General features: G+C 42.0%; 5 protein-coding genes across 6 annotated transcripts; 3 read left to right on the top strand and 2 right to left on the bottom strand.

Moving 5' to 3' along the window:
* The first annotated feature begins 81 nt into the window (after window positions 1-81).
* LOC131263698 (MIP18 family protein galla-1) lies at window positions 82-903 on the top strand. Its single transcript, XM_058265944.1, has 2 exons — window positions 82-608; window positions 681-903. The coding sequence occupies exons 1-2, from the start codon at window positions 185-187 to the stop codon at window positions 776-778; spliced, it is 522 nt and encodes a 173-aa protein (XP_058121927.1). The 5' UTR covers window positions 82-184; the 3' UTR covers window positions 779-903.
* A 384-nt stretch (window positions 904-1,287) lies between these two features.
* Window positions 1,288-3,997, top strand: LOC131266286 (maternal protein exuperantia-like). The gene is made up of 5 exons (XM_058268732.1): window positions 1,288-1,491; window positions 1,579-2,326; window positions 2,414-2,798; window positions 2,871-3,106; window positions 3,201-3,997. The coding sequence occupies exons 2-5, from the start codon at window positions 1,591-1,593 to the stop codon at window positions 3,608-3,610; spliced, it is 1,767 nt and encodes a 588-aa protein (XP_058124715.1). The 5' UTR covers window positions 1,288-1,491; window positions 1,579-1,590; the 3' UTR covers window positions 3,611-3,997.
* Window positions 3,998-4,460: 463 nt separating this feature from the next.
* LOC131266287 (maternal protein exuperantia-like) lies at window positions 4,461-7,243 on the top strand. Its single transcript, XM_058268733.1, has 5 exons — window positions 4,461-4,654; window positions 4,742-5,489; window positions 5,579-5,963; window positions 6,036-6,271; window positions 6,366-7,243. Exons 2-5 carry the CDS (start codon window positions 4,754-4,756, stop codon window positions 6,773-6,775), a joined length of 1,767 nt encoding a protein of 588 aa, XP_058124716.1. The 5' UTR covers window positions 4,461-4,654; window positions 4,742-4,753; the 3' UTR covers window positions 6,776-7,243.
* Window positions 7,244-7,273: 30 nt separating this feature from the next.
* Window positions 7,274-9,509, bottom strand: LOC131266288 (small integral membrane protein 14). 2 transcript variants are annotated; one of them, XM_058268734.1, is made up of 5 exons: window positions 9,409-9,509; window positions 8,613-8,759; window positions 8,484-8,529; window positions 8,263-8,411; window positions 7,274-8,176 (listed from the first exon to the last, which is right to left on the bottom strand). In XM_058268734.1, exons 2-5 carry the CDS (start codon window positions 8,682-8,684, stop codon window positions 8,138-8,140), a joined length of 306 nt encoding a protein of 101 aa, XP_058124717.1. In that variant the 5' UTR covers window positions 8,685-8,759; window positions 9,409-9,509; the 3' UTR covers window positions 7,274-8,137. The 2 variants fall into 2 exon arrangements, with proteins under 2 accessions (XP_058124717.1, XP_058124718.1); XM_058268735.1 differs by lacking the exon at window positions 9,409-9,509 and adding an exon at window positions 8,937-9,243.
* Window positions 9,510-10,389: 880 nt separating this feature from the next.
* Window positions 10,390-11,673, bottom strand: LOC131265320 (uncharacterized). The gene is made up of 3 exons (XM_058267579.1): window positions 11,580-11,673; window positions 11,212-11,510; window positions 10,390-11,118 (listed from the first exon to the last, which is right to left on the bottom strand). The coding sequence occupies exons 1-3, from the start codon at window positions 11,671-11,673 to the stop codon at window positions 10,564-10,566; spliced, it is 948 nt and encodes a 315-aa protein (XP_058123562.1). The 3' UTR covers window positions 10,390-10,563.
* Window positions 11,674-12,650: the final 977 nt, after the last annotated feature.

Raw genomic sequence — 12,650 nt, 5'->3', positions numbered from 1 at the left:
TACTATGAAATGTAAAAACAGCTGATTTTTTAACTAAAAAGTGTAACGCCAACCGATTTGACGTCTTGCGAACGTAAACAAAGCACTTTATCCAGGCATTACAATACTTTCCAACAAGCTCGAGAGTCGTAATGCAAAACTTGTAGTAATTTGTTGAAAATCGTGTACCTTCAGTGTTTCAGTGATGCTTTCATTTTTCCGCAAAAAAACTTCCGACGATTTGACCGTGTCGTCATCGAATGGTAATGCTAATGCGAAGGTTGGAACCGGAATAGTTTCCAATGGTCCATCGCTGCAGGAACTCGGTTACCGTAACTCGAACGACCTCAAGGAAACCATATACGACTTCCTTCGCACAATTCGGGATCCAGAAAAACCAAACACCTTAGAAGATCTAGGAGTGGTCTACGAAGAGGGCATTTTCGTGAAGGAGCCCACGGCCGGGAATGTCAACGTTGTACGTGTCGAGTTCAATCCAACCGTTCCGCACTGCTCGCTGGCTACGCTAATCGGATTGTGCATACGGATCAAAATCGAACGAAACATCAACCATAATCTAAAGTTAGACATCTACATCAAAAAGGGAGCCCATTCGACGGAGGATGAAAGTGAGTATAATGGTAATTAATCACGGCCGATTTATCACGCACGTATTTAACGCGTCATTCCGATATTCGCAGTTAACAAACAGATCAACGATAAAGAGCGAATAGCGGCTGCCATGGAGAATCCTAATCTGAGGCAATTGGTGGAAAATTGTATCAAAGAAGAAGATTAAAAGACTGAATAGCAGAGAAAATATGGTTGATGCGGGACGTTTTCGTAGTAGCTTGATCGTTGTGTAATGTACATGAATCGTTAATAAAAAAAATACTGCGCAATTTTCCTAACTACTTTCAAACAAACGAGTAATTCCTTTTCTTTTACTAGAAGTAATGCAATGAAACGAGAATCGTTTACCAGTTTTGTTTGCTTTTCGGCGCAGCATTGGATTCTATTCCTCTAGCACAATTTCAACTAGAAATGACTGTTTCTGAAAAAGGTCATAATCTGCTACCCTAGTGTCATTGCACTTGCCAATGCAAAAAAAATCATCAAGGCTCAAAGATTACTTTGTTCTTTTGTACAGAGTAATATTTCATATGTGTAAGTATTCCAGCAAGGCTCGTCAGGATTAATTTTATGGAAACTTATAATGCTTTCTCTTTTCAGTATCCAACATCAACATAAAACAACGTAACCGATGGCCGTGATCTATACTAAACTGTGATACTTTAGCTGCAATTGGATCAGAATCGTTTCATCGCTCGAAGAAGAAACATCCAAGTGAAATCTCTCTCGAAGAATTTCATATCTGAAAAACCTATTTAACCTAATATCTGCAAAGAGTTTAGTTCAAAGCCACGTGTTGTGCCAGATCTTTTTTTTAAGAAAGCCGGGCGACAGTTTTGTTGGAATTTAACCAGTGCTTAACTCGAAGAACGGTCAAAGGTAAGATCATAGTTCACATAGACTGTTCAACGATCTATAAAATTGCCTAATTCGTGTCTTTAACTCGGTGTAACATATTCAACAAAGAACGGATAGAAAATGGTAGTCGGTTTGGATGAATCAAAGGTGGATGTCGAAGAACAGCTTTGTGACGAAAGCAGCTTCGACGAGTGCGACACGCCGGCTGGTGTGTTGTCCTCGAAGTTCGACAAAACCGATGTAGGGATCAATGTGAATCCGCTGCCCTACGGCAAGTACACTTTGATTGGTATCGATATTGATACGACGGGTCGTAGACTTATCGACGAAATCGTCCAGATCTCGGCCTTCACGCCAGAACGACAGTACGCGCAGTACATTATGCCTCTGATGAACCTGAACCCGGCTGCCCGCCAGCGGCACCAGGTGAGGGTGATTACTGTTGGATTTTTCCGCATGCTGAAGAGCATGCAGACGTACCGCGTCATGAAGACCAAGATGGAGATTCAGGCATTGAATGAGTTTCTCGACTGGCTTGAGGAGCGCCTTCGCGAGGACGAAGGATCCGACGGCATAGTGCTGGTGTATCACGAGCAGCGCAAATTTGTTCCATACATGGTCATCGAGGCGCTGAAGAAGTACAAACTGCTCGATCGGTTCACCGCATCGGTCAAGTCTTTCGCTAACGGCTTCAAATTGGCCGAGGAAAAATGCAGCAAGACGATCAAGTATCTATCGATCCGTCAGTTGGCGAAATTAGTGTTGGACGAAAACGATGGAGCCCGCGATGGATTCGAAGGAAACGCTGCGTATCGTGCAAGGATGGCTTTCGAAATTTCGAGACGTTTGGCTACTGGTAGGTACGATGGCGGCCCCGCCATCTTGTGGTCATCAAATGCGTTCAAAATGGTTACCGTGGTATTGGATATTTTTCGATTTTAAGGTGAACCGGGAGGAGCTACGGAATTCGCTACTCCTGTTTCTTCGCCAACCGAGACGGAACCGGACTATTCTACCTTGGACACGAAAGAAAATTCGGACCCATCGACCACCGAAGCAGATAAGAAGGATGATTGTACTGGACAGTCAACGGCTGACAAGACGGAGCATGTGGAAGCCGTCGTGAAGCAAGAGGAAGTTTCCGTTTCCCCTTCTACAAACGCCCTTACGGAGGAAGAGCGTGAAAAGATGTGTACCGTGCTTTGCGACTTTTCATCTCCCATTTCTTCTGAAATCTCCGAGCTTGACGAACAGGAGAAGATCCTCGTGCGTCAAAATTCATTGAGGCCGGTATTTTTGCTCTACTTTAAGACGACAATCTACCATAGGTAAGTCAACTTTTAGTTCGACTAAAAACTAAGTGATCATTCTTTTATAACCGTGTCTTCATAAATTCGCAGGGTTAAGGCTGTAACGTATAGACGAGTGCTGGCCGAATTTGGTTATGACTACGAATCTTTGCGTCAAGCCTGGCAAGAGAATAAGCGGGAGGCGCTGGAGGGAATCGTCGGCAAGATTGAAGAGTTGAAGGAAGACGAGCGTACAGAGCTTGTGGAACTTCTCGACTGTCATTACGATCCGGAAAAGCAGGCTTTCAAGCCTATTGTGAAACGCAACAAGCGCCATTCTTCTAGAGGTAAATTCTAATTTACATACAGTTTCCGCCAATCTCCCACCTAAAATGCCATGTGAATTCTCTAAATCGTTCAATTTTTTAAATTTTCATTTAGGACGTCCATTTTTTGCAAACAAGAATGGAAACGTTCCGCAAAACCAAAATGGAAACAACTCTCAGATGGCTAAGGAAAACAGGAAACCTTTCCGCCAATATGGTAATCAGAACGGAAACCATAATGGAGGCAATCATATGAACAATAGCAACGATGGCAAACCCCAGCAATACTTCAATAATCAGCAGTACAACCAAGGATCACCGCAATCGGGCATGGGAAATGGAGGCTCTCCCGGAAAAGGCTTCCGTCAACGTAACATGCGTCGCCGTCGTGGTGGAAACAACCAGCAGAATAATAACGGACAGAATCAGCAGCAACAATTGAAGAACAATCATGGCAACCAGCAGCCGTTCCCTAATTCGAACCGTCATCATCATAATTATCAAACTGTTCCGGTACACGGCTAGGATATACTAGATGATAGTGATTGGAAATTTTGCTGTCTAGAACAGTCAGGTACTGATCTTAGAGCTTGTAGTCAAGAAAGGGAGCAATTTGAATCATTTTTAACAGAATGTATAATGAATTAGAGTAACACTGCTCGATTAATTTTATTCAGCGAGGGAACCCATTTTAAAATAGTTTAATTTCCATGATATTGTTTTGAGGCTCGTATGAATGCACATTCTTCATGTCTGCTGAGCAGGTGCTTTATTGGCAACCAATGGTGAAAACCATGAATTATACTTAGATTGTATGATATTAATAATTGATGGAAGGTACTGAACCTAACGTATTTCTTCTGTGAAGTTATGCTTTGATGATGATACCAATATATATTTGTTGCATAAAAATTGTGTGTTTTTATAAACGACCAGGTTATGGAAAGTTGAGAAGTTTTACAATAATTTCATATTGTTCTAGCAGCTTTCGACAACATTTTAAAACGTTTGATGGCTTAGAAAAAAGCCAAACTGCGTAGATGATTGATCAGGAAAATCAATGTACTAAGATGAATATATTGCTTAGATTATCGTTGTTGGGGAAGGTTAAGTTTCGATTTAATTTCTTGATCATCAATTTAAAAGCAATCGTTTTATAAGCTGTTTTATTCCATTGGATGAAACTTTATAGATTAATAGGGGAACTAGTTATGTAACTTGAAAAAATACTAAAGTAGGATTCGAGCATTGCATGTTGCTATAAAATCTATCACATGAAAAGGATTCTATAGTCGTCCTTTTCTCAAATGATGTACTCATGAGTTACTATAGTAACAAATTGTTCAGCTCGAACGGATATGAGATCATCTTCACCCGTACCTGATCATTTCTAGTTGAACATTCAGCAGAGAAGCATCTAAGTGAAGCCGTTTGGAAGGAAAAAGTCCTTTAATAACCTCAAAAAGACTCCGTGAAATTAAATAGTAGCCACGTGCTGTGACTTTTGCAGGTGAAAAGCGATAGTTTTGTTGGAATTTAACCAGCACTTAATTCGAAGAACGGTCAAAGGTAAGATCCTAGTGCACATTGACTGTTCAACGATCTATAAAATTGCCTAATTCGTGTCTTTAACTCGGTGTAACATATTCAACAAAGAACGGATAGAAAATGGTAGTCGGTTTGGATGAATCAAAGGTGGATGTCGAAGAACAGCTTTGTGACGAAAGCAGCTTCGACGAGTGCGACACGCCGGCTGGTGTGTTGTCCTCGAAGTTCGACAAAACTGATGTAGGGATCAATGTGAATCCGCTGCCCTACGGCAAGTACACTTTGATTGGTATCGATATTGATACGACGGGTCGTAGACTTATCGACGAAATCGTCCAGATCTCGGCCTTCACGCCAGAACGACAGTACGCGCAGTACATTATGCCTCTGATGAACCTGAACCCGGCTGCCCGCCAGCGGCACCAGGTGAGGGTGATTACGGTTGGATTTTTCCGCATGCTGAAAAGCATGCAGACGTACCGCGTCATGAAGACCAAGATGGAGATTCAGGCATTGAATGAGTTTCTCGACTGGCTTGAGGAGCGCCTTCGCGAGGACGAAGGATCCGACGGCATAGTGCTGGTGTATCACGAGCAGCGCAAATTTGTTCCATACATGGTCATCGAGGCGCTGAAGAAGTACAAACTGCTCGATCGGTTCACCGCATCGGTCAAGTCTTTCGCTAACGGCTTCAAATTGGCCGAGGAAAAATGCAGCAAGACGATCAAGTACCTATCGATCCGTCAGTTGGCGAAATTGGTGTTGGACGAAAACGATGGAGCCCGCGATGGATTCGAAGGAAACGCTGCGTATCGTGCAAGGATGGCTTTCGAAATTTCGAGACGTTTGGCTACTGGTAGGTACGATGGCGGCCCCGCCATCTTGTGGTCATCATCAAATGCGTTCAAAATGGTTACCGTGGTATTGGATATTTTTCGATTTTAGGTGAACCGGGAGGAGCTACCGAATTCGCTACTCCTGTTTCTTCGCCAACCGAGACGGAACCGGACTATTCTACCTTGGACACGAAAGAAAATTCGGACCCATCGACCACCGAAGCAGATAAGAAGGATGATTGTACTGGACAGTCAACGGCTGACAAGACGGAGCATGTGGAAGCCGTCGTGAAGCAAGAGGAAGTTTCCGTTTCCCCTTCTACAAACGCCCTTACGGAGGAAGAGCGTGAAAAGATGTGTACCGTGCTTTGCGACTTTTCATCTCCCATTTCTTCTGAAATCTCCGAGCTTGACGAACAGGAGAAGATCCTCGTGCGTCAAAATTCATTGAGGCCGGTATTTTTGCTCTACTTTAAGACGACAATCTACCATAGGTAAGTCAACTTTTAGTTCGACTAAAAACTAAGTGATCATTCTTTTATAACCGTGTCTTCATAAATTCGCAGGGTTAAGGCTGTAACGTATAGACGAGTGCTGGCCGAATTTGGTTATGACTACGAATCTTTGCGTCAAGCCTGGCAAGAGAATAAGCGGGAGGCGCTGGAGGCAATCGTCGGCAAGATTGAAGAGTTGAAGGAAGACGAGCGTACAGAGCTTGTGGAACTTCTTGACTGTCATTACGATCCGGAAAAGCAGGCTTTCAAGCCTATTGTGAAACGCAACAAACGCCATTCTTCTAGAGGTAAGTTCTAATTTACATACAGTTTCCGCCAATCTCCCATCTAAAATGCCATGTGAATCTAAATCGTTTAATTTGTTTTTTCATTTTCATTTAGGACGTCCATTTTTTGCAAACAAGAATGGAAACGTTCCGCAAAACCAAAATAGAAACAACTCTCAGATGGCTAAGGAAAACAGGAAACCTTTCCGCCAATATGGTAATCAGAACGGAAACCATAATGGAGGCAATCATATGAACAATAGCAACGATGGCAAACCCCAGCAATACTTCAATAATCAGCAGTACAACCAAGGATCACCGCAATCGGGCATGGGAAATGGAGGCTCTCCCGGAAAAGGCTTCCGTCAACGTAACATGCGTCGCCGTCGTGGTGGAAACAACCAGCAGAATAATAACGGACAGAATCAGCAGCAACAATTGAAGAACAATCATGGCAACCAGCAGCCGTTCCCTAATTCGAACCGTCATCATCATAATTATCAAACTGTTCCGGTACACGGCTAAAATGAGCGAGATTATAGTAAGTGGAAATTGGAGCACTCTGGAACAGTCAGGAATTGTCCCGAGAGTTCGATGGCAAGATTACGAGTAATTTGAATAATTTTTAATATGTATAAGGAATAAGATTAGCGCAGTTAGAGCACTGTTTCCATCGGTGGCATAAACATGTAACTTTATGCTGTTACTCGGACGTATTTCAGTCAGAAGCAACTTTCTGCTGGTGATAAGCCCGCTTAGTAGTTTAAATTACATCATACCGCAGTGAGACGACTCGTGCTAAGGCAATATTTCAATTACTACTGATCAGAGGATTTTAAAAGAAGCTAACGCAATGAATTATGTAATTATTGTATAATATGAGTAATTAATGGAAGGTTCTACATGCAAGGCGTGCTTCAGGAAAGCTCTGCTCTTATGTAGATACCAGTACATGTTTCATCACGAAACATGTTATTTTATATTCCCGGAATCGGATGAATAAAAAACGAAAATGTTTCATAATTGTGTGTTTTACATGACAAAATGCTTGATTTTATTCATCCATAATGAACTGGAAACTGCTTTCCTCTATCCATTTGAACTATAAACGATCTCCTATAGTTTGTCTTTTGTACACATTTCGGAACATCAACCACCGTTGATAGGAAAGAGTCAAGAAAAAGTTGTGTGGAATAATTGGTCTATCTATGATTTAGCTTCGTATAAATATTTCGTGCAGCAAAGACAAAAATAAACACAGACATGTTTAAATCACATCATTGACCAGAAACATTTTACGGGAGATGGTAATAAAAGAATTGAATAAAAAACTGAAACTGTTTAGTAATGTTTAACAAAATAACAGAACAGTAATAATAATTAATATCACCGGAAACAAATTGATACCACAAGATACATTTTGAGATGCTAGCAAACGCTTAGAATAGGTTTTGATTTTAAAAAATTATTAATTACTGAAAAAGGAATCTTTGAAGCTAAATAAAAATAAAATAAATGTTTTGTGCTGATCCGCCTTTCAATAAAAATTGTGAATAGATTGGCATTTAGGAAGTGTTGTTACGAAGCCGCTATTTGTTTCCTTCTTTTGTTTTTACGATGGGCTTTTGCCACATTTAAGTTCAACTTTAGATACTGGGAAACATACGTTAAATTGCAAAGAATTGGTTTAAGTAACAACACATTAGGTTGCTATCAGTTGCGTGTGTGTGTTTTTAAAGGTTTCAATGCTCGTTGCTCGTAGCAGGAAAGGGAAAATAAAATGCGCTATACGTTAAAACCAGAGCGCTCTGTCTTCATCGTTAGTGCTGCGGAGGAATGCCTCTATATCCATTTGTGCGTTTCATTGGCGAGAGACCATCAATTCTTTCAGGATACCGAAGGTGGTGCACCATCGTTATTGGGTCCCTGTTCAAATTATGCAGAATTATTATTAATAATTTCTAGTGGCGGATACATGGAATACTTTTCAAAGGCAGGTTTCGATAACTTACATCGTTTGATGGAGGTGGTAGTGCTTTGTTGAGGTCATTTCCTCGTCGGAGAGAAGCCGGTCTCATCACATACATAACAGCCATAAAAATCAACGCCACGATTATTAGAAAGAAGTTAATTCCTCCATTGACCTCTGGGAGACTGGGAACTAATTAAAAACGATTAGCAATTCGTAAACACTATTTAACTGTTTAGGTATGTCGAGATTGGGTTTACTTACGATCGGTGCATTCGCTGTCGTTGCAATGTGACTGCCCCTGTCGAAGCTGAAACGCCGCAGGAAACATAAACATATTATCTGAAGATACAGGTTTTAGCACTCTTTAATCTATTGGAAGAAAAAACTTACCAACGACAATAGTCGCCGCATCGCAATTTCATGGCTCCAGAAACATTCACAAGCGTCGAATTCGTCTGCCATTGTTTACAATGTAGATAACAGGGTACTGGATATGAAAACTGGAGTGGAAGTTGTTCGCTTAGTAATCGACGTAGACTGAAAAGGGTAAGATGGATTAATATTTCACAACGGCTGCACAGGAAATGTTTAGAATCTTATGCTGCCACTATTCACGCAACGTAAATAATAGTATACTACCAAGCACTGTGATTACGAAAATGCACCACCCACATATGACTCGACCAACGTTAGAAGACGATGGTAAACACTTACGTGGTGTTCTCACATTCGCGAAACTTGACACCGCTTGTAAGTCGTAGTTGGTATTGGTATACAAGTGATCACCGTAAAATGCGATCGTTATTGTTGTGAACCAGCCAAATTTGATTTGCACAAAGAAAACAGTACACCCGGAGTGTTCAGCAATAGTTGTTCCCCTTATCAGTACACTCGGTGGCCTTTCCACACGACACTTTCGTTAGCAATACTGACTTGACTCCCAATTTGCAGGCGACTTTAGAGACACTTTCCCGATGTACGGAACCAGTGATATCACCACCCGTCTACTAAGCAAACCGGATTGTACCGTAACTGCTCCATTCGCAAAGGAAAGACCAATACTATAGTTTGTCGCAGGCCTGGCTCTGGTAGACAGCTGACAATAAGCGCTAGACGGGTTTTCTTTTTTCTTGGATACAGATGTGACCTTTCTTTCAGCGTCACATATTTACATTCTTGGAGTTACCTTGCCTCACTGGCCAGCGAATTGCGGGGACGACTGTTTGAAAACAGAAATTTGCTAATGTGGCAATTTCGAGGGGCGACCTATGTTCCGCAGCACGATAGAAGAGACTGAAGTGCGCGGAGTGAAAAAATATGTAAAACAACAAATAAGAAACGACAGTGCGACCAGCTGTCAAAACATCAACAAAGACTTGCTGTCTCGCTTGCGCAAGGTTGATATTGCTTCGTTCTAATTACCTTGCGTCGGGCAACGTGAATCGGTAGAATTTAAAAATCTCGGTCAAAGCTTTGTGCAAACCGGTAAAAAAAAAGTTAATTTAATAAAACAACCTGTTTTTATGCTAAAAAACTTGCATATTTATGATTGAATTATTTTCATACCTCACTCATGCTTTTACTACCCCGTAAAATCGAGAATTTAGCCAATTTTTAAATTTTGTGTATTTATCTCTAGTTAATGTAAAATTTCAATTTCATTCTACATGTAATTTACTACCAACTATTAACGCTCGAAACACTTTTCGCAAAAACACACCGTCTGGCGACCGCAGACAGTTTATAAAGCCATGCGCACCCTGACTCATCCCATCAGTGGTGTAGGTTCAAAGTCCAACTGACATCGGGATTTCCAAGATGGAACAAATAAAATAAAACAAAATGATAATATTAAACGAAACACTTTATGCAAAAGAACACCGTCCGGTAAAAGTACAACCCCAGATAGTTTATAAGGCCATGCGCACCCTGACTCATCCCATCAGTGGCGTAGGTTCAAAGTCCAACAGACATCGGTTTGTTTCAGACACAAAACAGTTTCTAGACAATATCTTGTAAGTACAAAATTTATTTATAAATTTGTTTGGTCAAAAGCTTTAAATAAAATAATCACCATAGTAGTTCGTGTTGCCGGTATACTACCCCCAAACAACGACTGATAATATTATGGCGATATGTATGATAAGATAATGTTACGTGACGTATAACTGATCTAGACTTTGCAAGTAATTGACCACGGTAGGACATGGCTTGACAAATTACCATCAGAAAGAACATGTTTCTTTACCTCCATTCACAAAGGCACTAGATTCTAGTCAGTTCATTGAAGATGCATGGAATAAATAGTTTATCTTATGAGGAACGTGTACCTTAAACATTTTCAAAGTTTTTGTTCTTTGGCAGTTTTGTACGCGGCCACATCTCGCACGATCTGCGCCAGGTCAGCAAAGGCCCCAATGTAGTAATCCGGCACCATATCGCCGGCGTAATTTTTCAGATCAACTTCCTTGACCCCGCCAGTGCCAACCAGTAGTGTTTGATAGTTGGAAATGCTGCCAAACTTCACATCCAGCTCGGGCTGATCGCCAATGAACAGCACCCGACGGGGATCCTCAACCGGTAACATTCGCTTCAACACCTTACTCATGGCCACGCCTGGTTTAGCCAACATGATGGGCTTCATATCGGTGATATCCTGCAGTATGTCCACGTAGTATCCCGGCCCCAGCAGGCGCATTTTTGGACCGAGCGGCAAAACTTTATCCATTGCTCCGGCGATAAACCAGCAATCTCCTTGCTGCATATACAGCTGGGCTCGCAGCAGTTTGATATAGTTGCAGTTGTAGTCAAAGTCCACAATGACAGCTTTGACCGGTTGTTTATCAGCAATAACCTGCCCTATCTCAGCTACCGATTCATTCATGGGTTGTTCTGGCTGAAAGGATGCACACACAGGTTGTTCGCGGGGGGAAAAATAAAAACGTGAGTTGTCGGCAGTTTGGTCACCAACGCAATCATCCTTACTTACCCCGTCGAGCACTTGAAAGCCTGCGTCACGAAGACATTTCTTAAAATGTTTGCTTCCTATCACGTAGCACAGTGAGTCAAATCCGCGTTCCTTCAAGAAAGCGATTACGACCTTTGCCGGGTGAACTATGTCTTCTTCGGTGACGGTAAAATCAGTCAGCTTGTCCAGCTTCCCTTTGTAGTCATCCATGGCGCGGACACTGTTGTTCGAGACGAATGCAATTTTCTTCCCAGCCTTCCGTAGCTCCCTGATGGACACGTCAACCCCTTGGAATGGACCCTGCAGCAGCCACAGCACACCTCCGAAAAGAACGCGTGAAACATTAACCAACACGTTTTCGCACACAAGAAGGGGATGTTTTTTCTTACCATCGCAGTCTGTCTGAACCATGTCGAAGGAGTTGAGAAACTCCACCTTTTCTTCGATCGGAAGCTGGGCGAGAAGTTTCGTCACTTTTGCCATTTCACTGGGTAAATGTTTCGAGCACTTTACAGATCGGGTGCTTTTCTATTTGGGGTACGGCGTTGTGCGCCACTGTCGGTTTGCTGGATGTTTGCAGTAAGACAAGCCGGTACTAAATGACTCAACAGCACGCGCTACATTGCCATCGTGCCACGAGCTTGATGCTTATATTTCTATCTCAATCGCTTCTCTGGAAGAGAGATACTCGGCGTCTTCCATAAAGTAAAGTAAAGCTGGGCAAAAGTGCGCAGCTAATGTTTGGGGAGTCATATCTCACTAGCATTTACAACAGTATTTACAACAAAGCCAATTAATTGTTTCAGTAAATAATCTTCAATTTGGTTGCTTAACATTTAAGGAACCAGTTTACAAATAGTAAATAAAAGAGGATTACATTAAACACGTGCTGCAATTTGCAATTTGGAAGCGCAATTTTACCCCATCATACTCGGTGTTTATTTCGCTCTCATGAGAACATTTAGTGGTTATATAACTAGAAGGCTTTATGCTATTTGTATGCAATTTTCGACGTTATTTAAAAAACAAATGAAACCTTTTATCGAAAAATAGCTGGTTTTTAGGCTTATCACATATAATTTTAGCAGAAATGACATATTTTAGCTCCCCTTCATGTTTCTCTCTTGATAAGGGATGTTGCAAAGGTGGAGCGTAAGAGAACGGAGAGAGTTGCCGCAAACTGCGTTCGCGGAACACAAGACCGTACAAGAAAACGTGGTCCGAGGAAGCGCCAAGCAATTCAAAACGGCAATAACAAGAACGTTAACGGACGAATCGAGCACGAAGAAAGATTTTCGCGCCTTTCGTTTGAACGGCCGCATGTGCTCGGGTTGATGGCAGTGTCGGACGTTCGGATCCTTTTGCAGCAAGCACACTATAAAAGGACACGCCAGCCCGCAGCCAGTCGCTAGTTGTGTGGCAGCAGGCAGTCGTCCCGTTTGGCAGGCTGGCTGGAATCC

Source organism: Anopheles coustani, chromosome 2, assembly GCF_943734705.1.
Source record: "Anopheles coustani chromosome 2, idAnoCousDA_361_x.2, whole genome shotgun sequence".
NCBI lineage: Eukaryota > Metazoa > Arthropoda > Insecta > Diptera > Culicidae > Anopheles > Anopheles coustani.
Note: the sequence above shows the minus strand (reverse complement) of the source record. Positions and strands in the feature narration are given on the sequence as shown.